Genomic DNA, 25,329 nt, shown 5'->3' with positions numbered 1-25,329 from the left:
TTCTTTTTTTTTTTTTTTTTTTTTGTTCGAGGATTTGAATCTCTGGTCTTTAAATAAAAAGTATATATGGATTACTGCTAACTTAGGTTTACATTGACGATGAGTTGGAACTGTACACAGGTAGAACACGATTATGTTTTGATAGTGCCTCATTTTTAATCATGTCATCTCTAGTTCTTCTCAAATACATTACTCACTTCCATTCAAGTGCACTAAGGATTAATAATGATTATATTGGCAAATGGAGTACTCATCAGATTTCAATATTCTAATTAAATAGGCTGAACTATCAGGCATGGTCTATGTAATGAACATGCCCTAAGACTGTGGAAACCACTAGCATCACTCATTTCATACACTATTTCTTAGAAGTATGTTAAACAAATTAAACGGTGCATAACAAGCCTCTTTCAAAAATGGTGTTTGAAAGTAATGTAAAAGTACTATTGAAACAAGAAGACTTAAATCACTTAATTTTGAAGCACCGTTAAAATAGCAAAATTAAACATCAAAATGATTTGTTCGTAATTACCATAGGATTCTTCTCTTTTAGTTTATCGGTGTACTGACCTAACTAGTTGATAAGTGTTCTTAATCAAAACACTTATTCTAAACGTACTTCCATATATAAGAAAGGTACATAAGCAAATAATGTATCGAGTATTGTGATAGACAGTCTTAAAACATAAGATATGTCCAAAAAAACGTGGGGAAGGGCAGCCCTATATTGACATTGATTTAAAATAGCGTAATATAAAAATAGGTAATAGACATGTAACAAAAATATTTTATCAATATTTTGTTTGGATTATGATAGACCATATTTTCTATAATTCATATATTTTAAAATGATAATTCTCACAAAGATTAAAATAATATTTTCATTCAAGCCACCATTGTGGATTTGTTAGTCAACGCGTGGCATGAAACCAAGGGTGGGTATTGTTGAAAATGTCAACCCCTCATGGTTTATTATTTTATGTTAATGATTCCTAATTATTCACATAATGACATTAACACCACTAATTATTTTTTCCAACTTTATATTATATGAATTATGTGACACATTAAATAAACTTCGTACCAGATTTATTAATATCATAATCCTAATATTTAAATACTGGCATAATACAGCACATGCCAAAAAAAAATCCTTTTTTTATTTATAAAATAAGTATTTTTTTTTAATAGAATATTGGTTGGATACAAAATGAATAACCCTAAAAAAAAATAAATTTAAATATATAATTTTAACCTTCATTTTATTTTTTTTTTAATATGGACTGTATTAGTAAATTTATAATTTAAAAACAAAGAATCTCTTATAAAAAACAAGACAATAATTTTGAAACCAAAGTAATTTAATTAATGATTTTGATTCTATAAAAAAATATATAAAATTCACTCCTCCCCAAAAAAATATACATTATTTAAAAATGCTTTTTTAAATTGGGTGATGTCTGCAATAAATTAATTATATGCCTATCAAAGTCATAAACTATAATTTGCTTGACTGAATAATTTTATAACAAAATATTAAATATTCAAAACATGAGAAAAATCCCCTTTTTTAATAAATAATTAAAAATGATTTAATTGAACTTCTTGTTGAGAATGTTATTCTCTTAATTATTTCTCTTAATATGGGAATGGCCATAATTTTCTTTGAAATAATTAAAGTAAAGATTTAATTTAATTATTCCCATAGATTTATTAAAAAAAAAAAAAAAAAAAAAAGCAATAGAGCCTTCATCATTCTGGGGGAGTTAATTTTTGAAAAGCCAATAATTAATGATATAAATTATAAAAATGAAAATCATATTTATTAAAATAAAAAAGTCTTCTCTAATATTATATTTCATTTGAAAAAATCAAAGTCTTACCATTGTTTTTTCCCCATTGTATTAGTGTTCATAATTTTTCTTTTTTATTTATATATATATATATATATATATATATATATATATATATAAGTTTGTGTTTCTACGTCACTAAATAAAATATTTATAAATATATAATTTAATAAATAAGATATAAATAATAATAATAATTTTTTTTGCAAATCTTTATTTTGATTAAATTAATGAGTACTTAGGGTTTACACATTATTATTTTTGTTAAAAATTATAAGAGATAATAAAAGTTGTAATATTTATCTAATAATGAAATTAAAATTTTAGATTGAAAATTAATGAAATTTGCAAGATAAAGGAAAAAACATCCGAGGCTTAGCCAATCCCTAGCCGCAACGTGGCCCTCGGGCCCACTGCGGTTGGGACACCTATTTTTGATGGCTCACGCGAATCTATGAGTGTGGTACCCAATTGCGTCTGTCCATGTAGGACATCTCTTTAAACGTGGCACTATGGGCCCCGCCAAAACTGACAGGATTCGGACACCTGGCCACACAGCTTCATCACACGGCATAGAAGCTATGGAAAAGGTGAATAAAAAAAAAGACCGTTGCGATTGTGGCCCTGTCGTCGTTCCAGCTCCGTCAAGATGTCGCAACCGACACTTTAACGGAGGTTAACGGTGTAAGTTTTTTAAAAAGAAAGCCAGCTGTCATTCCACGCAATCAAAACAATGTATCGCCAAAATATCGTGGGTCAATCTCTGTTTTTACAATATTTTTATCCTTGTTGGATTATTATTATTTTTAGATTTCTTTCTCTATTTATTTTAAGGATTTTATTTTTTATTTTTTAAAATTTCTCAAAATAGGTTTGATTTTCTTTTATTTCTTCACTCTGTTTAAATATCTTTTTTATTTATTTATGGTCCATTTGGTGTGTTATTAATTTAGTGAATATGATGGATTTGTTTTGTTCTTTAATTTACTTAATGAAATTAAGTTAGTCAACATGAGGAATTTGTTTTTTTTAACATTTATTTAATCCAATTAATTCAGTCAATTTGATGGATTTAATTTGTTTTCTCCCAATATTTTTAATTTTATAGTATAAATCTTTTTAAAAAATTGTTTTTCTTAAATTTAAAAGTTAAGAGTGATTTAGATTAAATAATTAAATATTTGATTATACTTTTTTTTTTTTTATGCAAAATCGTTTCATAATTGAACGTGTAACTTCGCATACGAGAGGTACGGGGATTGATTCCCCGCATCTTCAAAAGAAACTATTCGTTATTAACATTTTATTTTTATTCAATCTTTTCTTATTTATGACATAATGAGTAGAGATATTTTTTTTTATTTTCACTATTATTGTCGACGAGACATTTAGGGTTTTATGATGTAAGAATCGTGGGGATGTAGCTCAGATGGTAGAGCGCTTGGTTTGCATGTGAGCGGTATGAGATTGATACCCCATATCTCCAAAATAAAACTATTTATTTTAAATTTATCCTTATCCATGACATGTTGAGTTGCACTTAATATAATTTATAACATTAATTATGCATTTAAAGAACTGTTTTTCTACATAAGATTTGTTGGATGATGAAAGTCTCACCTCCGTCGCTAATTTAGGAACGATCATCGATTTATAATCAAGGAGTACTCTTTCTCTTGGTATGAGGTATTTGGGGGAAGCCCAAAATAAAGTCGGGGTTGTCTAACAAGATTATTGATGTTTTAATTTGATGGGGTAGGTTTTTTAATTTTAAAATATATGATTTTTTTAAAACTTAATGCATTTTTGCATTTAATAAGTTGAATAAGCTATTTAAAACTGATTACTATTTTTTGAATTAAAGAAAAAATGATTAGTTGTAGAATGCTTTTGTTAATAATAATAATGAGGCATGGGCAACGTTTTATTACGTTAAAAAAGAACTATAAAACTTAGATTTGAAGCAAAGTGATTATTTTTAATAACTTGATTTTAGATGAAATGAGGAAATTTATTATATTTTAAAAAATTCAGACTAAAAAAAGTAACCTTAGAAAAATTCATAAAATATCGCGATATATTGTCGGCGAATCGACAGCAGATTGAATGCAAGCAAATGTAACCAGCCATAGGATTCTGCCACGTGGATAGTAGACCTGTCTGATATTGAACACGTCATGTAAAGCTTTTTGATGACAGTAGGCCCTGTTTTCTTGATGTTTAGCTGGCCTGCATTTATTGGACTGTTCCTTTAACCATGGGTGAGCAGTGAGCCCCAACCCAACTCCACCGTCACCCGCGGCTTAATTTCTTTGCGGTGTACGGCATCTCTCTCTCTCCCTTTTTATATGTGTGTGTTTTTTGCGGTTGCGCTGTCGTAGGTTGCCGGCGGAGAGCGGAGGAGCTTAGGGAGGCGACATTTTTTGAGGCGGAGAAACCAATCCCATTTGGGGGTTTGAATTTGGGTTCCCAATTGGGAGGATCTCATTTAGGGGATTGAAATAGGTGCTGATTGAGTTTGAGATGCGGCGTAGTCTTTGGAGAGTGGATTTCTTTTATGGTAATGTGTGAAGAGTTTTGAAGTCTAGATTTCGCTTTTCTTGTTTTTTCTTCCAATTGGGGTGTTTTTAAGTGGATTGGATTGGTGGATTATTGTATTAGATGCATTTAGATTGGGACTTTGGGATTGAATCAGGGACTTCTGTTGGATACTTTTGGTTTTGGGCGTTGGATTTTCTGATACGGCATTGACCCAATTCAGGGGGAATTGAAACGACGACGTCCTTGACGTGGATCTCGGATCTTTTTAGTGTAAGATGCAGCGGGGGAGATCGAGAGGAATTGTAAGTGGACGTTGAAGAGGTGGATGGTGATGGGGTTGAAGAGTTCAATGGTGTCGTCGGGGAGGTCGAAGATGAAGCTATGGATGATCCGCGCAATGACCTCTGTTTTGCTTTGGACTTGCATCGTGCAGTTGACGGCCTTGGGGGAGACGTGGGGGCCAAGGGTTTTGAAGGGATGGCCTTCTTGTTTCTCTCAGGAATCTGCATCGGTTGATGCGTTTGGTATCCCCACTAAGCCTGTTCCACTTCCCCCCAAAATAGTTCTTCCCCCTAAGAGTAAGTGTTCTTCTGTGGTGGATTATGATCATCTTGTTTCCTATGTTTTAGGACACTTTGTGGTTTCATGTGCTCTCTTCATTCTGTTCTTGTTTCTGTTTATGTAGGGGTCTATAAGAACAACGGTTATTTGATGGTTTCCTGCAATGGAGGACTCAATCAAATGAGAGCTGCAGTGAGTGGGAACCACATTTTTGCATCATCCAACATATTGGGTGCTTTTTGTTTCTTTTTGTTGTTTTCTAAGTTGTCCTCCCTGTTCTATGCTGCACAGATTTGTGATATGGTTACAATCGCAAGATATTTGAATGTAACACTTATTGTACCTGAACTGGATAAGACTTCCTTTTGGGCTGATCCCAGGTTTGTTGATGGATTCTGCTATGCTAAATTTCCATCTCTTCTTTAGCTGGAACCTTAATTTTGATATCTTTCGATGATGTTGCAGTGAATTCCAGGACATATTTGATGTGGATCATTTTATTGCATCATTGAGAGATGAAGTGCGCATATTGAAGGAGTTGCCTCCCAGGCTCAAGAAGAGAGTGGAACAGGGAAGGATTTATTCCATGCCACCAATAAGTTGGTCTGATATATCTTACTACCGTAATCAGGTCAGTTTTCTCTCGTTCGCCCCACCTAATCCCCGCCCGCTCGCTCCTGATATTTGACATACATACCCTAAGCTTCAAGTTTCAATTGGCTCATCTTAAGTAATCTGTGTAGCTCTGTTTTCTAATAGAACATGGCCTTTTTACTGCTTGGAATTGGTTTTGAGGTAGTGTTTATCCTCTCATTATAGGTTCTTCCTCTGATTCAAAAATATAAAGTTGTGCATCTAAATAGAACCGATGCTCGACTTGCCAACAATGGTCAGCCTATGGAGATTCAAAAACTACGCTGTCGGGTTAACTTCAGTGCTCTGAGGTTTACTTCCCAGATTGAGGAGTTGGGAAGAAAAGTTATAAAGCTCCTACGCCAGAATGGTCCTTTTCTTGTTCTTCATCTCAGATATGAAATGGACATGTTAGCATTTTCTGGGTGCACCCAAGGCTGCAATGATGAAGAGGTTGAAGAGTTGACAAGAATGAGGTTAGTCTTCCACTGAAAAAGGTGACCAATTGTGACATTTGGCTAAGTGTTCATTTAACCTCACTCATGGGAACTCATTCTTGTGTTGGTAGATATGCTTATCCCTGGTGGAAAGAAAAAATAATAAACTCTGAGTTGAAAAGGAAAGATGGTTTGTGTCCATTAACACCTGAGGAAACTGCACTTACACTGAGGGCACTGGATATTGATCCCAATATCCAGATTTATATTGCTGCTGGCGAAATTTACGGTGGCGACCGGAGAATGGCTGCTCTTGCAAAGGCTTTTCCAAAATTGGTTAGTAGATGTGGATATCAATTTCTTTAGCTCTGGTATTTGATTGCCATGTCTTTAAGATCTTTGGACTGTTGAAACAGGTAAGAAAGGAGACTTTGTTGGAACCTTCAGAACTTGGGTTTTTCCAGAATCATTCATCTCAGATGGCAGCATTGGATTATCTTGTTTCCTTGGAAAGTGATATATTTGTTCCTACGTATGATGGAAACATGGCTAAAGTTGTCGAAGGTCATCGCAGGTACGGGATGACACCAGCTTTGTTTGTTAACTAGATTGTTAATGTGAGATGTCACCAACATAGCCCAAAGAGGAAAATATCTGCTAGCAGTGGGTATGAACTAACACTATTTGTTAAATCATTCGTCTTTTGTAGGTATCTCGGGTTTAAGAAGACGATCTTATTGGACAGAAGGCTACTTGTAGATCTGATAGATCAGTTCGACAGAGGAATTCTTAACTGGGATGAATTCTCGTCGGCAGTGAAGGAAGCTCATGCAGGTCGGTGGGGGAATCCTACCAAGAGATTGGTCATTCCAGATAGGCCTAAAGAAGAAGAGTATTTCTATTCTAACCCAGAGGAGTGTTTGCAATTGTCAGAGGAAGGATTCAACAGTACATGATCTACATGATCTACATTAATATGTGGACTTCTGATGATTACATTTCCACTACTGTTCTCTCAGCTCTAGATTCCTTTAGTAAAGAGAGATTTAACCATGCTTGGGGATTGATCGTGAAGATTAGTATGAGAGATTAACTTCTAAAGAATCTGAGGGAATCTATGGAGTTGGCTGAAGAAGATGTTTAATGTTTTGCCTTATGCAATTCCTGTATAGAAGAAGAGAGCAGAGGAGGTTAGATTATTGTACACAGAAGAAGGTGCTAATGCTATAATTCATGGAGTGGAGGAGTCAATCTATAATCTTTCACTTTTTTTTTTTTGTTTTCATTCTGTTTCTTTTCCAATTTTTTTTGTTTTTCTTTTGAATCAACCATAAATCATGTGATTTCGATAGGTTTATATGTTCATCATATACCACAAATTACAGTATAGTTTGACACAGTTACTTTCTTCCTTGCTTCCTGTTGATGGCTTCAGTCTGTTAGTGGAAGAGTACTTCTTACCTGTTTCTTTGTGAGTACAGAGAAGGCTGTGGAGAGGCTGGTAGGGCAGAGAAGGCAGTTAGTCCATTCAGCCGAGTAAGGGTGAATTTTGTTCGATGTTGAAGGTAAATCTTATTTATCAGCATATGAGTTCGTTGTGCTACTCAATTTGAATCAGTTTTGTGAAATGGTGATATGGAGGAAGAAGATGGTCGGATGGATGGCTGCTGGTGGACAGATTTATTTCTTGAGTGTTTAGTTGGAACATGTTTTTCTTTTTATTTCCTTTATTCTCAGAAAGTGACAGGCTTGGTGAAAAAGGGATGCTTGTTGATTGGTTGGTTGGTTGGTTGGCTTGGAATTTATGGGAGGGAGGGTATGGAAGGAATGTGTATTCTAAGCACAAAAAGAGCCCATAGATTCTTGTGGAGCTTCATGAACAATAAAGTTAAGCTTCTTCCTCATTATACCAAACACGAACACTAATTTAGAATATGTTTCTTCTTTTGTTGTTAAATTTTAGTCACTTTTACAATTATGCCCCATTGTTTTGACACCTTTGAAGCACCACTTGTTGATGATAGAGACAATTGGAATAATAGATACAAAAGTAAAGGCAAATATGAAATTGACATAAATGTGAAAACACCAAATGAAAGGGTATAGTTGACTCTTCTTCCTTTACAAACGTAAAATGGGGCGGGAGAAATTAACTCAATGCCGGCAGAATGCGATATATTAGTGGACGGAATGAAAAGAGTATGTATATGTAATTGAAGGATGAAAGGAAGGCTTTATATTATTAAAAGATCAATCATAATTTACATACATAACTGGAAGACTTCCGATTAAAAAACGAAAAGGAAAAAGAAAATAAAAAAAATAAAAAGCAGCTTCACAATATATTAGGTGGAAGCCTCTATATAGAAATACAAAGAAGAATTCAGGTCAATGTTACATGCCCATTGTGCCCATGGCATCCCCAACTAAATGAATTAAACTAGACATAAATTTTGGGTAACTGTGTAGTTTTTAACCAGTGGAAGACACATGGGAACCCCCCCGAAAAGGAAGAGGAGCCCCTAAAAAAATGAATAAAAAATTATGAAAAGAAAGGAATTCTCACACTAAGCTTTTCACAGTCTTGAGCTTCTTTGTAGCCCTCTCGGAATCCTCTGCAGCCGAAACTCTAGTGTGTATCGTCTCCATATCGTTGATGGGAATGTTGATATCCTAGGAATCATGAAAAGATTTAGCAGTAGTCCCTACAATAACAACAAATATTTGTTCTAGTGGCGAAGGAAGCATCTGAATACCTTGACAATGGATGATGGAGCTGTGGATCTCCTATTTGCTAGTTCACCGAGTTCTATTTGCACAGAGATCCTGGCCTGCGATAGATCCACCCCTGAACTCTGCAGTGCGTGAGTGAGACTATTTAACAACCTGCTAGCAAAATCATCAGGAAATTGACAAGTCATTCAGTTGCCAAACCGCTGTTCTCTGAGAGCTGCTCGATAATAAGATCTCACAAAAATAAATTTTAAAGACGTGATTCAAATATTGCGTAAGTGCACAAAAGAGGAGTAGAATAAAGAGGCCAAGGATATAAAAATAAAAGGATCGAAGATGAACCAGAAAGAAATTACAAAATCTCACCCTTGAGAATATACACTTGAGATGTTAACGGTACCCCCTTCAATGGTCAAATCTTGTTCTTTCTGTAATTCACTTGCAACAGCAGCGTCATTGTTGTAGCATCTGGCCTGATACGACAGGATTTGAGACTGTGATGAAGGGTGATCGGTGTCGGATGACAATGGTCTCGAGGCTTGGGGCACCACAGTTCCATCCCTTGTAGGTGCATAAAGTTTTGGTGGAATGGACATGGGAAATGGTACTACGTTATTTGTTCTTCCAGGATGGTGATCAACTGCTTTCAAGGTTGTCGCGGAACTTGTGTCAGAATCGACTGCATTATGTGAACTCCCAGGAACAAGGGGAGATAAAGCGGCATTTTTCTCAACAAAGTTTGCTGAAAAAACTAGTGCAGGACCAGGCCCACTATCTACCCCTCGAGATTGATCATTATAGCCATCTGCACTTCGTTGATTGTTTCTCTGCGCAGTCAGATGTGATATTTAGAAATATAATTTAGCTGTTTACGGATTATCTATTTACAATATTGTTTAGGGCCTCAATTACAAGCAAAATACAGATTCCTTTACCGACAAATTGTATACATAAAACACGCTGATTCAAAAGTAGAGGAGTTATTTCAATCATGAATTGAATGCAAAAAAAGCTAGAAGCATGTGATTACCAACGGCATTAATTTAGCAATTTCTCGATTCCATTCGTGGTATGAACCTTCATACTTCTGTACCTTTTCCTGTAAGAATTGAATGTACTCAACCACCTGAAAAGAAAAATAGCAAAGCACGTTATGGATCAATAAAATATAACATGGAAAATGTAAAGCAAATTATTAAGAAGTGCACCTCTAATAAGAAAGACGCCTTGTCCTTCTTTTGGTCACTATGAGGAATGAGGCCTCTAAGCATCTGAAATCTGTATGATAGGCAGAAAAGATGTTATATTAGAAGCAGTTGGCAACAACATCCAAGAAGCATGCAACTGAGGTGAAATTATTACCGAAACCACTGTGAAGAGAGCACAAGAGGAACGCGGGAATAAAAACTACCCAAGAATGTTCGTTTCTCGTTCCCAATAAAGATTCATCGATAAAGGGACGTGAACTGGGTAGATTCTACCAATCTATGATTTAGGCCAAAAGTAATGAAATTAAAATTGTAGTCGTAAATAGAAGCTCTATAATCAAAGACTGGAACCGGCTAGATTCAGTGATTTTCCAGAAATAACAATGCTCCTAATATGAACATTACAGCCAAGTTAACGGCAGGTTCTACAAGCTACCGTCATATTATCAAGTACATAACAAAAAACAAAGAAGTTCCCTTTGACTGCACTGGTCGACTGACTAATGAATTCTAAGTTGAATAATAGGAGAAACACTTGCCTATCGTTTATCTTGCTTCTTCTTCGTTGTTCTGTCGCAGAGTGCTTTGATCTAGAAGTGTTCGCCTTTTGATCAGAGCTGTTCCCATCAACTTTAATCCTCAATTCTCCTGCAGAAGTATTTCGAAACGTTTAGTTAGGATACGTTTAATACAGTAATAAAAGAAAGTTGGAAGAATTATCTTTCAATTGCTATCTGGTAGCAGCATAATACCTTTATTGGCGGTAGAGATCTCTTTCTTGATGACAACGTCACCATCGTCGTCTAGTTCCTCGTCCTGAGAGTTACTCTTGGCCGACTTTAGCATCTCCATGAAGCTCGGGTTCTTTTTTCCTCTCGGCCTGCAAAGATTTACTTGGAATCAATTCCACTGAGAATTTCAGAATGAAACTGAAAAGGAGAAAGAGAGAAAAAGATAAAGACTGACTGAGAAGATGAGAAACAACTGAAAGCGTTGTGATGGTTGTTCGAAGATGATTGCGACGGCCGCTCCATGGACGCCGTCCATTGGCTCGTGCTCGCCCGAGGTTCTGTTCACAGGCCAAAATTTAAAAGGAAGGGACAAATAGAAGCCATCGACGTGTTGTCTGGGCTTAACACCTTAGCACAGCCCATACGCTAAGCCCAGATCTTTAACAAGCCCACCATAATTTTCACTCTTTTTATTATTCTAAAACTTGAAATAATTATAGAATAATTTTTGTTTTTGCATGCATGCCCATGAAAAGATTAATAAGTTCATACCATGGGGTCTATCGCCCAAAATATTCTCCTTCCCTGTCTTTCCCTTTTTAACTGCATATTCCTCCCACAGAGTGAATCCACTTCCATTGGAGTTCTCATCATTTCTCTCACCGCTGCTACTCGATCGAGCACCAGTAAAAACCGAACCTTCCGGCTTCGGCAGAGTCCTCTGATCAAAATATGAAACTTGGCTAATGCTGAAAGTCCCGATCCCTCCGGGGAGAAAATGCTCGACGGAAGTCGTCGGCACCGGTGGTGGCGGCCTCTCCACGTTTATCTCTTTCTTGCTACTGGCCTTCCTTTTTCGCTCTTGTGGTTCCAGGAAATCGTGTGTTTTAAGATAGCCACCTGCTCAATCCGACATTAAATTATTAAAACCAAAACCAAAAGAAGTATTCACTGCCGCGCTGTAACAAAAAATCCTTAATTACACGCTGATTAGCATAAATTTCTACTTGCAGTAAATTTCTACTTGCAGTAAATTTCAGTCGGATTCATTTTTTTATTAAATGAAGTAGCAGATGCTTTGCATGATACTGAACACTCAAATATGTGATAGTACAGTGAAGAAAGTTTCCCAGATAAGAAATTTCTTGATACCCATCATATCCTTTAATTTGAGTAAGAACAGAATTCTAAGACACTGCATTAGAAGTATTTTGATATACCAGATTGGAAAGACATTAAAAGATCTAACTGGTATATAAGCAAATATTGTCTATTTCAAAATTCTCGATCAAATATCCAATTGTATAGAATTATCGACCACATTCTTCCGAGTTCTCCAATGATTTCTCAATCTGAGATGATAATTTGATGATGGGCATTTAAAAGGTGAAAGAAGGGGGCGAAATCCCAGATTTAGCTGTAATGTGAAGAAATGGAAAAAGGAAAAGTTGGGGTCATGTGCGACGTCAAATCAGGGCGATGTGGGGAAGGGGCAGAGGGGACCCCCGGCGCCCCACCCCAATATGAAATTGGGCACTAGCTGCTAACTGCTGAAGCTACGCTTTTTCTTTTTAGATTTCAGCAGCCTATGCGGTTAGCACAGCCAGCCCCGCCCCAGACTACGCTTTTGAATGTTTCTTGGCCCCAGATCCATGATTCAATGCTTGTCACGTGCATATACGTTTATCGATTTTCCCCTCCCCCTCTTAAATATAAGCCCCCAAACATAGATTTAACAAATAATATATTACACAGATATAATATCTGGATTCGTAATTAAGTTCATGAGGAAAGAAAAAATTAGAATCAAAATTAAATGAAATTAATGAATACCTTGTGAGGATGGTCTTGGATCTAGCTGTGGACTTGAATGGGTGTACAGTGAGAGGAAGTCATGTGTTGATTTGCTTCCTGTTCATGCACGTTCAAGATAGACTCCGTTAACTCAATTTGTTTTGGAGATTCTAAATTCTTATCCTTATTTAGTTCCATATGGTTATCGAATTGCTGAAACTTCAAAAAGTTGAATCGATTTTCTCGTGGAAAACAAATAGCAACAGATTCAAGCTGATTAGTGCGGGGACAATTGAAATGGAAACTTATTCCGAGTTTAATTTTAATTTGTGAGGAAGAGGAAGTACCTTCGGCTCCAAACGGACGGGGTTGAGGAAGTTCCATCGGATTTTTCGCCAATTTTGGATTTGACAGTCCACAGCCGGAAGATGAATTCTCGCGGAATTTTGATTTATGTCGCTTCGGAAATGGTAGTGCTCTAGGAAATTCAGAGCTCGATTGCTGGATTCTGGAGCAAGAAAGAGCAGGAAAATTCCGGAATTAATTCTTAGATCCACACCAGGCATGGAAAGCAGCCAAATAGCAAATTTCTGGAGCAAGTCTCCGGCTGGTAAAGATCTCCAAGACGAAGCGTTCCCAGTCTCTTTACGACAAAGCTAGGTTTTCCAATACTCGCATTAGGTAAGGATTTGGCGCGATTCCTGGATTCTGATTGTTTCTCGATAAAATCACTTCCGATCGTCAAATTTCAGAGGAAATTCTTCTTCTAGAAAGACTTCCACCACGGCCAACGGTGAGTAGTCACAGCCAAATTCAGAAGATCTAGCATCCAGTATACACATCAAAAGTCATTCCACTATGAACAGTAAACGCGAAAATCGTATAGAAACCAAATTGAAATTCAGATAATCTTACCAGTTCGAATGCAGTCCCGGCGCCGGCGAGCTTCAGCAAAACGATAATGGAGTTTGATTCAGCAACTTTATCTTCATTAACAGCCAGATTTAATCAGAAGCTTGAAAACTACGAAGATAGAAAAATGGCAAGAGAATTGATTTCGATCTAAAGTATTTTTTGTGAAATTCAATGTTTGTAGGCGAGCAAACAGTGCTGCGGAAGACGAGGCTTGAGGTCGGAAGAACCTCTCTCTCTCTGTTCTCCCTATAGTGTCAGTCCGATCTTTTTATACACTCGGCGATTGTCCCTCTTTCCAAATTGCGCAGGTAGCTGTTTTCCGTTTGTTACGACGCCGTTTGGCTGACGACGTTACGGCGGGGCGGACGGCGTTTACGCTAGCCTCCACGAATTTTCCGTCCCGTTTTCTTCTCTGTGTGGTGCAATTATAATCCACGGAGGCTGATAAACTTCACGTTTTAATCTTTTTTTAATTAAACTTAAAAAAAAAAAAAAAAAAGTTTTACTTAATCGCGATTGTAAATTTTAAAACTACAAATTTAAAAAGAAATATGATTATTGAATTTTCTTATTTATATGTATTTTCTCAATATTTAATATTATAAATCTTTCTCATAAGTGCGGGCACAAATCCCAATTATTAACTTAATAAAATAAACAATTAATTAATTAACTACAAAACCACGTTGGTTAATTATAAGGTTTGACTGCCACGTGTCCCTCGTTATATTCATCGATATTTAATTTTAAAAACATAGTACATATCGTAAATTAGGGTTAATTTAAATTGTCTTATAAATAAAGCTCATTAATGTAATTTAATTCAGTTGGATAATGATTGACAAAGTTTGTACACATAAAGCAACATGATACAGCTTGGCGTGACAATGTATATAGCAACATATGTATATATTTTTTAAATTAATATGTGGTTCATATCCCTTTCCTATCAATATAGTAGCATTTCTTATTACATGTTTGATTAATTTAAATTTTAATCACGCAACGAATCTTGGAGCAACAGCTAGGCCCTCGCCTCCTTTTGATTAATTTAAAAATAAAAATGTATAATGATAATAATATTCGTGAAAAGTGATGGGTCCATAATTTAACCCACATGGATCAAATTATAGTTAATCTAACCATTTTTTAAGATATTTGTCGGGGTAAAGGTAGAGAATTTTAACCTTGCCCAATAAATACTTTTTAATTAATTTTAATAGGAATTAACCTTGGCATTTTAAGTATATATATAATAATGCTAAATTAATCGAAACACTCCTAAATTTTATATTTTATCTAAAATATATCTCTAAATTTTAAAAAGTTTAAATAATACAGTTTAAAATATCATTGAACTTTTAATATTATTTAAAAAATATTTTTAAATTCTAATTTTTTTTATTAATATCCTTCCACCCACTTCTCTAAAAAAGTAAAAAAAAATACTGGTAAAAAATTAATTTTTTTTTTTAAGGGGTTTATGAAGTTAACAAAAAAAATAAAGATATTTTTTAAATTAAAAATGATTTTTGGTAAAAAAATAATAATGGTAAAGTGTTTTTTTAAGTTTAAAGTAATTTTTATATATTTTTTAAAAAATTTATGAATATTTTAAAATAAAATTTAAAGATATTTTTATTAATTTTGTTTTAAGGAAAAAAAAAAAACGTAAGGTGGGGCAGGAGTAGTTTCGGTTGACCTGCAGCTCACGTGCATAAAGAAGGGCAGAAGACGACGACGTTCGTAAAAGGGAAACTGCGGATTAGCACAGCCGACCAAGCCACTGCAACTCTCAGCTCTTGTCCTCTCACCCACACAATAAATACTTTAATATAACCTTCTCATAATCAACTCCTACCAAATAAGAAATAGCTACTGGCCAATCAAAAAAACAGAATTTAAAATTTTAAACATTATATATATTTTTTTTTTAATTATACCATTTTAACTCAAATCTAAGTGGAAAATGAAGTTGTTCGTGAATCTCGATCATCACTACAATGAAATTAAGTCTTTAGTTGATCATCTTGAATACCTATTGAAGTCCAACTCTATCAGGTATCTTTTCAACACATAGACAGACAATGAAGTGGCAAAAACTCGACACTAAACATAATGAATTTCATCATTGAAAATAAACATATTGTGTCGGGTGACTAAAATCCTCTTAAATAAGAAACCGTCACTTACCTCAATTTTCTTTTCTTTTTTTATTTGGGTAGTGATCAATTTATGGATTTATTGTAGTTTCTAAAACTATAATCTAAACTTTCGGACTATATAGAATTTTATTATAGAATAAATAATGAATACCTTTAAATTAATGCAAAAGAAAGAAAAAAAAAAAATTGAGAGTCCCGAGGCTAGGGTCATAGGCTGCTACGGAGCTACATGTACATTTGATTCCAAATAATAAAAGATTCTCGTACAAAGAAACATCTACTCACTCTGCCTAGGTTCATGCGCGGACCTTCTTTATAAATAATAATACCATATGCTCCTTTTTTCTCTTTATAATTATTAATTAGTATAATTTAAATACAACTTTATGGTGAAATTAATATAATGGTGAATAATTATAGCCCACAATAACATAGTTTATAGTTATACTAAAATCTCAGAGAAAAGGATTTTTTTTTTTTAAAATTAAAATATTTAAATATTAGAAAAAATTAAAATTATTGTTAAAGCAAATTCATACGATAAGAGCGGGGAAAGTTGTATCGGGAACCAGCAAGAGCGGGCGAGGAAATGGCGGGACTTGATGACGTGGCGCGAAATTAATTAATATAATAAAAAATTAACATTAATTAATTTAATATCGAATACTTATGGATTGGTAACAGAACAGAGTGTTACCCCCGTAACATAAACATTCTCTGGCGGAGGGAATCCGTTTAGGGATCCGTTAACAAATCATAAGAGCGTGACTGTCGCATAATATCCAATCAAACTTTGGATTACTTTAATTTAATTACAGCCTAATAATGAAATTAATTATAAAATATGGACGCGTGGCGGACTCCCCGTTCAATCAGGAAGGTATCACGTGATTATAAAAAATGTTTGCCCACCACGTCCTCACGTGGCCAACTCAACACTCTCCGTTGGCAGCACCCACTTTTAAGCGATGCTTTTATTATTTTTTGCCCCAAACAAAAAAATTAATAAATTTTCGGATTATTCATTTCTTCCCCTTGTGACATTTCATGATAAATTAAAAAATAATAATAATAAGAATAAAGAGCATAGGTTATAAAAATAATATAATCCTACCGAAGAACATGCGAGTTGAAAGTATAAGCCAAACCCATGGCTTTGTTTGGATGAGGTCATTTTCGTTAATTAATTATTTATTTATTTATTTTTTATGGTTGGCGGATGATTTTAATTTAATTGTTAGAGGCATGTGAGAGGAGATGCACTCTGTCAGTGGCCTAACGTGACGCCCTAACAGTAGGAAGAGGATAGCCGGATAGGGTATTGGACGACGTCGTTTTAATTGCATGGTCACTGCACGTGATTCCCCCAACTCCCTCACGTGCGCCCATCCTCTGCTCTTCGTCTTCTTCTTCCACTCCTCGCGTGCGGTGGGGACCCTTAACACCCATTTTTTCACGCCGTTAACGGATCCCGTCACGTTCTTTAACAACGACTCGTAGTTTGTAAATTTTATTTAAATAAATAAATAATATTCATACACTTTTTCAAAATGTGCTTTATTAATAATATATAATTTAATCTCAGAGATTGGTGAGAGTAGAAAGTAATATTTTAGCCTGTAGTTGAAATTTGAATTAAGAAAATAAAAAATAAAAAGGGAAATAATAGTAGGGGTGGAGGCACGTGCCGGGCATGCGGGGAGTGGGGGCGGTGGGATTATCTGAATCTCTCCATCTCTCTTTCTCGTGACGGCGTCACGTGGGGGAGAAATCTGGTAGGTAGGACCCACGAATTCCCGGAGCCGGGCCTACCAAAAAAGCAGAAGAGATGTAAATCAATAAATAAAAGAAGGGTAGTGGGAGCATGTGCCTCGCTTTTCCACCGTGACCTGTCGTGTATGGGTCATTTTTAAGATCTCTCATAAGGTTTTGACGTGTGTTTCCTCTCACGTGCTTTACCACGTGATTTTTTTTTTTTTTTTTTGGCTAAATTATAAAAAATACTAAATATTATTTATAAACTTTTTAAAATATTTGTTGCGTTACCATCCTATCAATTTTCATTTAGTTTTTTTTTTTTTTTTTAATTTCAACATTATGAAATACTACTCATGGATACTAATTTGGTTATTGGGCCTGCAATTATAGTATTATTTGAGTTGGGCTGATAATTGGGCCGGGCCTCTTGTTCTCAAACTCAATATGCTATTAAGGAACGAGTAGATGAACAACATGATGTTTTTTTTATTAGACAACTAAGCGCTTACACAGTCGATGTGGGTTATTTATTTTATTCGATCAAGCTCGTTAAATATCAAAGGGAGAAATTGTAAAACAAGGGTGTATATGTATATGTATGTTATCTTCTAAAATAATTAAGACTTTTATAATATCATATTTTAAAAATAAAATTCATATTATATTGAAGTGTGACAAGCATAATTAGCGCAATAATTAATGCAATAATCAAATGGTTGAATTTATTATCAGTTACTATTAGATTATACACTAAAAAAATTTGTTAAGAGAGATTGAAGGTTGTTTAGTGTACTTAAAAGAACCTATTTTCTTTATTTATTGCAATATTTTTAAGAAAAGGAAAAAGGAAAAAGGAAATTATTTTATACGGAAATTGGTGATGGCGGTTGTTAATCTAGTCGGCCCAAGAAGCGATATTGGGCCGTATGGGAAGTAGAGGGTTCAAGAGCCCATTAGGCCCATTATCGGAAGTTCCCGCGAAATCTGAAATATGTTCATCAAATTTCCCGCCTAAAAAAGAGGTATAGATAGAAAATCATCGACCAAAGAGCTTCCACTTCCATTCTTGGCTGCTCCGGCGAAACTAGAACAAAAGCCGGAAGAAAGATACTCAGTTCGTTAATTGAAAGGAAATTACTGGAGTTGCTATGAAAATCCGGTCGGTGAAGCTCCGAGAAGCCCACAAGGCAGCCAGCAATGGCAAGGCTTCGTTTTGCTCCGTCCTGTGGGATCAACAAGCGTCCCATATTGTCACTGCTTCGTCTTCCGAATCCGCCATATCCATCCATGATTCTCTTCTTCCTTCAAATAACCCGAAGATCATTCATCATCATCGCGAAGGGGTCACGGCTCTGGCTCTTAGCCCCAATTCCACCTGCCTCGCTTCTGGATCCATGGATCGATCCGTCAAGCTCTACAAGTTTCCCGGTATTTCTTCTGGCATTCGCTAAGCTGAACTTATATTATGATTCTTTTGGTTTTTCTAATTGTCTCTAATGTGGAATCTCTGAATTTCAAAAGCTATGCTTAGGTATTGGAAATGTTAGTTTTACTATGAACTGCTTCGATTAGGTTTGGATTATGAATGATAACTTTCAGATCTGTCGAAATCTTGAATGTTGCCTCATTTTCTTTTGAGTTGGTTTGTTTCCCACAGAAATTTATTTTAGGATCAAGCTTGTTAGCTTCATAGTTCTTTGGGAATTATGTTTCTGTTAATATTACGAGGTTCGATGGTTTCAGGTGGAGAATTTGAGACCAATATCACAAGATTTACGCTGCCAATACGTACTCTTGCGTTTAATAAGTCCGGAAGCCTCTTGGCAGCAGCTGGCGAGGACGATGGTATTAAGCTAATTAACACGATTGATGGTTCAATTGCTAGGGTTCTGAAAGGACATAAAGCAGCCGTTACTGGGTTGGCGTTTGACCCCAATAGTGAGTACATGGCATCGGTGGATTCATTTGGAACTGTAATTTTCTGGGAACTCCAATCTGGAAGTATAATACATAACCTTAAAGGCATAGCTCCTAGCACAGGTACGGACCCTTCCGTTATGAATGTTTTATGCTGGAGCCCTGACGGAGAGATGTTAGCAGTACCAGGATTAAGAAATGATGTTGTGATGTATGATAGAGATACTGCTGAAAAGCTATTTTCATTGAGGGGAGATCACACCCAGCCTATTTGTTTCCTGTCATGGTCACCTAACGGAAAATACATGGCTACTTCTTCCTTGGATAGGCAAATTCTGATATGGGATGTTGATCAAAAGCTGGATATTGATAGACAGAAATTTGACGAGAGAATATGTTGCATGGCATGGAAGCCAATTGGCAATGCGTTGGCTGTTATTGATGTCATGGGTAAGTATGGAGTGTGGGAATCAGTTGTTCCATCTTCTATGAAATCTCCAACTGAAGATATCCCAAAATTGCAATCAAGGAATAGCAACGGCTTGCTCTTGTTTGATGAAGAGGATGAGGAGCCTAGTGAACATGGCAATTTGAGTGATCTTGGAGAAGATAGCCTTTATGAATCCGAATTTACAACTCGAAAAAGGTTGCGTAAGCATTCAACAAATGAAGAAATCCTGGATGAGGCTGATAGTGAAGATTTTAGCCTTCTCCCAAAGTCGGAATCCTATAAAATGTCACGTCGTGTTAAAAAATATAAGCCAGATAATATTGATGAGGGAGATATAAACATTGCAACATATAGTAAATTGAAACTACGGGAGGCATTTCAACCAGGAGCTACTCCCTTGCAGCCAGGAAAGAAACGCTTTTTGTGTTACAATATGCTTGGAAGTATAACAACTTTTGAACATGACGGGTACTCCCACATAGAGGTAATCCTGAGCCTTCAACTTAAATCTTGTAGGTTTCTGCGTATTGTTGCTTGCTCTCATTCATGTGCTAGCACTTGGTAGGAATCAAATTCGTGAGGGATATGAAACAACTTTTATCTATATTCTAAATGACTGATGCTGTCCCTTTTCAGATAGATTTCCATGACACTGGCAGTGGCCCGCGAGTTCCTTCAATGAATGATCATTTTGGTTTTACAATGGCTGCACTGAATGAAAATGGTAGCGTCTTTGCAAACCCTTGTAAGGGTGAGAAGAATATGAGCACTCTAATGTATCGCCCATTTGGTAGCTGGGCAAATAACAGCGAGGTTAGAATGTTTTTATTTATAGTTTACAAGTTTCTCAGCTTCATACGAATGGTGCAACTTTCTATGGCTACTAAACTATGCTGACTTTGATATCTACTGTAAAAACTCAGTGGTCGATGAGATTTGATGGAGAAGAAGTTAAGGTCGTGGCAGTTGGCACCAGATGGGTGGCTGCATTTACAAGTCTTAATTATCTTCGCATCTTCACAGATGGTGGTTTACAGGTCTGTTGGACAGATTTCTTAACTAGCTTCCTATTCGCAACTTATGCCCTCTTTTCACCACATGTTTAAATGCTATAGTGTTCACATTCAGAAAACTTTTTTATTGCAAATTAAGAACCAAATTACCATATGATATATTACACAAAACCAGGAGAGATGATTCAGAATGCAGCAAACGATTATATTGACTTTGATGTGTATTTGTTTGTTAGCTTTAAGAAGCTAGGAACTTGAGTTAAACGCCAATTGTTTCCTTAACTAATAAGGAACTTACTACCATTAATTTTCTTCAATATATTTAAATTTTATATTGAATAATAATGTTGCTTAATGGCTTTATTTCAGAAACATATTCTTTCTCTGGATGGGCCAGTGGTGACTGCATCTGGCTTCAAGGATGAACTTGCATTTGTGACTCATTCTTCAACCTGTCTTCCCTCAAACGATCAGGTCTATACTCAATCAGACTTTTCTCTATTTTGAGCATGATTGATTCGTGGAATCTATGCATAGGGTGTCTGATGTCTATCTTACGAATTTCTATTGGACATTTGGAAAGTCTTTATTTGTTTGAGTTGGAGCATATTTTTAGCGCTCTTCATAGTATATTGTAGGACGGCCATAGTGAATAAAAGTTTATGATGGTGGAATTATAATCTTGAAGATGTAATTCTCTAACCTGAACTTCATTCAAAATATGCAGATGCTAGAGTTCAGAATATTAAACATCTCTAACGAAACACAGCTCTTAAGAGGACATTTGCCATTAACTCCAGGATCACATCTTGCATGGTTTGGTTTTAGTGAAGAAGGAAAATTGAGTTCCTACGATTCCAAGGTACGTTAGCTCTCGAGTAGTTTGTTGATATTCTTCAGTTGGTTATTGTGAACTATGTATCTTATTTTCCTACCGTTATTTATAGGGTGTACTCAGAGTGTTTACAAGTCAATATGGTGGCAGTTGGGTACCATTATTCAGGTTGATCAACATGCTATTTTTTTTTGGGTATATCTATTAAAAGTATAATTCACATCCTACCTTCTTGTACTCCTGTCTGAAGTTCAGATTTGTTGTGCAGTGCTCGTAAAGAGAGGAAGTCGGATGAAAAATATTGGGTGGTTGGGTTGAACACAAGCAAGTTGTTCTGTGTGATATGCAAAAATTCTGAGTCATACCCACAGGTAACAGAATTTCTTCTCCCCCAAACTCATTTACCCTGTATCATTGCTGAGCGTAATTTCTGTCTGCTTCAGGTGACACCTAAACCAATTCTTACTCTACTAAATCTTTCATTTCCTCTTGCGCTCTCTGACCTGGGTGCAGAAGCACTTGAGAATGAGTTTATGATGAATAATATGCACCTCACACAGGTCAGTTTGATACTTCCCAATCTTGTTTTAATTCTGTAGCTTTTAACTCTATGGCTATTAAGATCATCACTTATGTCAACATCATTTAGCGTGGAAGCTATGAGGAATAGAAACTAATTTTTTAATTGACATCGTTCTTTCATTTTTTTTTTCTTTCTAAGTTACTACTTTCATTTGCTTTCACTGTCCAAGTAATGTAAATGTATTCACACAGATCCATGGGAGAATGGAGGAAATGGCATTACTTGGGTTGTACGACACAGAACTAGATGATGAGGCATTCTGTATTGAAGCTGCTCAAGACAGATGCATCTTAAGGCTCATTGCTTCCTGCTGCAACGGTTGGGATTTGCAACTTACTTTAATGTCTTAGACATTTTGCATTTCATTTTCCTTGATGGCTTTTTCCTTTGACAAGGAATTAAAAATTACGATCTGAGGTTTCATCTAACTGAAGATGGTGAAATTTTTCCAGGCGACAAGCTTGTCAGAGCTTCCGAACTAGTAAAACTTTTGTCGCTGGAGAAATCAGTGAAGGGTGCAATTAAGCTGGTTACTGCTTTGAAGCTTCCTAACTTGGCGGAACGTTTCAATGCCATATTAGAGGTAGGACAAACTCCCAGAAACAGCCTCAAATCCTTTGATCTAGCAGTGGGGTCTCATATTTACATATATAATATATATATATATGTAATCCTTTCATCAACTTTTACTCTTTTTCTAATATCAGGAAAGGTTGCTTAATGAAGCCAAAGGGACAATGGAAACCACCACCCTTTCAAGATCTAACTGCAGTGGATCTGTGTTACCTAACGCTGGAAGCAGCAGTAGTACACTAAATTGTGCAGTAAAAGGCAGAAGTTCAGAAGTTACTCGTCCATCCTCACCTAAAGGCCCAATACTCTCTCTCTCTGCACCTTTGTTTACAAAGAAACTGAAGTCCGACGGAGCAAAATTCAACGATGGAAGAACAGAGGATAAACAAAGTTCAGGGGTGGTGAAGAAGGGAACAGAAAATAGTGGTGGTGACACAAATGTAGCAGCGGCAGATGTGAAGAAAGCAGTGTCATTGAGTAAGATAGAGTCCACTACCCTTGAAACTAATCAACATTTGAATTCATGTAACAGTCAGAAGGTGAAGGCAGAAGATGTGAATCAACAAGCTCAATGTACTCGCCCCCGAATCCGTTCTTGAAGTCATCAATCAAGTAAAAGCAGTTTTTTTTTTTTTTTTTTATAGTTGCATTTGTTGTTTAGAATGTGTAAATTATGAGGTAGGAATGAGAATGTACAGTTCTATTATAGGTAGGTAGCTTAAGTGGCTAAACCTTTCGTCAATTGTGACGTTATGAGGTCTGTAAGCATATCTCCATCTTCATCCTCTCCATAAAAATGAGGGAGGCTTCAAATTTTCACATTACTCCATTCTAATTTCAACCTGTCCAACTTTTCCATCCCATCAAATTAATTCTTCTGAATTCGAATTTGGTGGGGTTAAGTAGTAGTGTACTGAATCCTCCGGAGTTGAATAGAGGCTCATCATCTCTTCTCCCTTTCTTCAGCCTCATCACTCTCTCCTTCAAAACCTCGTCCTTCCTCCACCTCTCTTCTTTACCCAGAGATGAGCACGTCCTGATGGAGAGGTGGAACAAAGCAGGAATGGTGATAGCGACAGAAACTTGGGCTGACCAGATCTGCTTCTTGTTTCTCCTGCTGCTGCTGCTGCTGCTCCTCCTCCTCCTCCTCCTCCTCCTCCTCCTCCGCAATAAAAGTTCTGTCATTATGGGGTTGAAACCCAAAAGGAATCAACACAAGAATCAGAAAACAGCGAGAGAGAAAAAACAAGACGCTGGCGGAGGAGAGGCCGGAGCTGATGCAGACGACATAGAAATCACTGTCCTATCTTCAACAAACAAACTGATCCTTCACTCTCTTCTCCCGATATAGATTGATGCGTATAAACTTCCTTCCACTAACTCACCAACCCATTCATAAACTTTTGACTATCAACGTACCCAAATTTTGGCCCATTTCCTTTTTGTCACTCTCTCCTACCACTCAAAAACCACTCAAATAGATACAAGAAACCAACTAATACCTACAAATAATAAAATATAAAATAACTAATTCAAAATAGAAAGAAGTTGCATTAAATTTTGACAGAACCAAAATCAACTACTGGGTTCATCATCTTCCAACCAATAATCTCCAAATTCTAAAATATCTTAGTCTTTTCCACCTCTTCCCAATTCATGAACTCAATCTTCTCTGAATCCGCTCTCGAATGGTTGCCTGCTATGAACTTTACCTCTAAGTTCAATCCTACTGCACCGAGCATCGTATGTGTACAAGAAGAACAAGAATAATGGAAATTGGGTTCACAATTTTCTGTGTCCTCCAACCATTTCATATTGAAGGGTTATTATGCATCTAATTTTGGCAATAGGGTTAACTTGTAGCAGATAATCAAAAAGCCAAAAGTTCCTTTTTTTTTTCTTCTTTTTTTTTTTTTTTTCTTTTTTTTTTTTTTTTCTTTTTTTTTTTTTTTTCTTTTTTTTTTTTTTTTCTTTTTTTTTTTTTTTTCTTTTTTTTTTTTTTTTCTTTTTTTTTTTTTTTTCTTTTTTTTTTTTTTTTCTTTTTTTTTTTTTTTTCTTTTTTTTTTTTTTTTCTTTTTTTTTTTTTTTTCTTTTTTTTTTTTTTTTCTTTTTTTTTTTTTTTTCTTTTTTTTTTTTTTTTCTTTTTTTTTTTTTTTTCTTTTTTTTTTTTTTTTCTTTTTTTTTTTTTTTTCTTTTTTTTTTTTTTTTCTTTTTTTTTTTTTTTTCTTTTTTTTTTTTTTTTCTTTTTTTTTTTTTTTTCTTTTTTTTTTTTTTTTCTTTTTTTTTTTTTTTTTATATAAAAAAACAAAATTATAAAACTGCTAATACCAACCAATAAGTAATTTATTTAAAAAGAGAGTAATTTATTGAATTTTATTGCAAAAAAGGAAAAAAAAAAAAAAACTAATTAATTGAAATCTTACCACTGATGGAACATCTAAAGTTCCAAACCTAATATCATAATATACTAAAACACACTCAGCATATTTTTGTTAACAATATATAAATATTTATCAAATTCATCAAACAGTCAGGATGGCCGAGTGGTCTAAGGCGCCAGACTCAAGTTCTGGTCCTCGTGAGAGGGCGTGGGTTCAAATCCCACTTCTGACAGTCACATTTTTTTAT

At 35.4% G+C, this 25,329-nt stretch overlaps 3 protein-coding genes and 1 non-coding gene across 4 annotated transcripts; 3 read left to right on the top strand and 1 right to left on the bottom strand.

Annotated features, from left to right (window-relative positions):
• Window positions 1-4,182: 4,182 nt before the first annotated feature.
• On the top strand, window positions 4,183-7,704 carry LOC111495298 (O-fucosyltransferase 34-like). Its single transcript, XM_023145279.1, has 8 exons — window positions 4,183-4,972; window positions 5,080-5,147; window positions 5,247-5,335; window positions 5,421-5,586; window positions 5,775-6,064; window positions 6,157-6,361; window positions 6,442-6,599; window positions 6,735-7,704. The coding sequence occupies exons 1-8, from the start codon at window positions 4,720-4,722 to the stop codon at window positions 6,979-6,981; spliced, it is 1,476 nt and encodes a 491-aa protein (XP_023001047.1). The 5' UTR covers window positions 4,183-4,719; the 3' UTR covers window positions 6,982-7,704.
• Window positions 7,705-8,339: 635 nt separating this feature from the next.
• Window positions 8,340-13,655, bottom strand: LOC111495290 (transcription factor BIM1). The gene is made up of 12 exons (XM_023145267.1): window positions 13,407-13,655; window positions 12,839-13,313; window positions 12,531-12,608; window positions 11,250-11,597; window positions 10,933-11,035; window positions 10,719-10,846; window positions 10,506-10,614; window positions 9,967-10,036; window positions 9,789-9,884; window positions 9,125-9,585; window positions 8,782-8,911; window positions 8,340-8,698 (listed from the first exon to the last, which is right to left on the bottom strand). Exons 2-12 carry the CDS (start codon window positions 12,873-12,875, stop codon window positions 8,588-8,590), a joined length of 1,671 nt encoding a protein of 556 aa, XP_023001035.1. The 5' UTR covers window positions 12,876-13,313; window positions 13,407-13,655; the 3' UTR covers window positions 8,340-8,587.
• A 4,745-nt stretch (window positions 13,656-18,400) lies between these two features.
• On the top strand, window positions 18,401-23,530 carry LOC111467913 (WD repeat and HMG-box DNA-binding protein 1). The gene is made up of 12 exons (XM_023113015.1): window positions 18,401-18,757; window positions 19,073-20,181; window positions 20,334-20,510; window positions 20,621-20,734; window positions 21,080-21,184; window positions 21,438-21,572; window positions 21,658-21,713; window positions 21,814-21,916; window positions 21,989-22,105; window positions 22,320-22,446; window positions 22,581-22,711; window positions 22,836-23,530. Exons 1-12 carry the CDS (start codon window positions 18,478-18,480, stop codon window positions 23,298-23,300), a joined length of 2,919 nt encoding a protein of 972 aa, XP_022968783.1. The 5' UTR covers window positions 18,401-18,477; the 3' UTR covers window positions 23,301-23,530.
• Window positions 23,531-25,230: 1,700 nt separating this feature from the next.
• Window positions 25,231-25,314, top strand: TRNAL-CAA. The gene has a single exon. It is a non-coding gene; the product is annotated as a tRNA-Leu (tRNA).
• Window positions 25,315-25,329: the final 15 nt, after the last annotated feature.

Source organism: Cucurbita maxima, unplaced genomic scaffold, assembly GCF_002738345.1.
Source record: "Cucurbita maxima cultivar Rimu unplaced genomic scaffold, Cmax_1.0 Cma_Scf00002, whole genome shotgun sequence".
In the NCBI taxonomy this organism is placed as follows: domain Eukaryota; kingdom Viridiplantae; phylum Streptophyta; class Magnoliopsida; order Cucurbitales; family Cucurbitaceae; genus Cucurbita; species Cucurbita maxima.
This window is presented reverse-complemented; position numbering and strand designations above follow the sequence as displayed.

Coding starts and splice junctions, on each gene's coding strand:
- LOC111495298 (XM_023145279.1), top strand. CDS start 4,720: ATGGTGATGGGGTTGAAGAGTTCAATGGTGTCGTCGGGGAGGTCGAAG. Junction 5,148..5,246: donor TCAATCAAATGAGAGCTGCA/GTGAGTGGGAAC, acceptor TATGCTGCACAG/ATTTGTGATATGGTTACAAT. Junction 5,587..5,774: donor TATCTTACTACCGTAATCAG/GTCAGTTTTCTC, acceptor CTCTCATTATAG/GTTCTTCCTCTGATTCAAAA.
- LOC111495290 (XM_023145267.1), bottom strand. CDS start 12,875: ATGGAACTTCCTCAACCCCGTCCGTTTGGAGCCGAAG. Junction 11,036..11,249: donor TTTGGGCGATAGACCCCATG/GTATGAACTTAT, acceptor GCCTGTGAACAG/AACCTCGGGCGAGCACGAGC. Junction 10,615..10,718: donor GATCTCTACCGCCAATAAAG/GTATTATGCTGC, acceptor ATACTTCTGCAG/GAGAATTGAGGATTAAAGTT.
- LOC111467913 (XM_023113015.1), top strand. CDS start 18,478: ATGAAAATCCGGTCGGTGAAGCTCCGAGAAGCCCACAAGGCAGCCAGC. Junction 20,735..21,079: donor TCACAGATGGTGGTTTACAG/GTCTGTTGGACA, acceptor GCTTTATTTCAG/AAACATATTCTTTCTCTGGA. Junction 21,917..21,988: donor ATTCTGAGTCATACCCACAG/GTAACAGAATTT, acceptor TGTCTGCTTCAG/GTGACACCTAAACCAATTCT.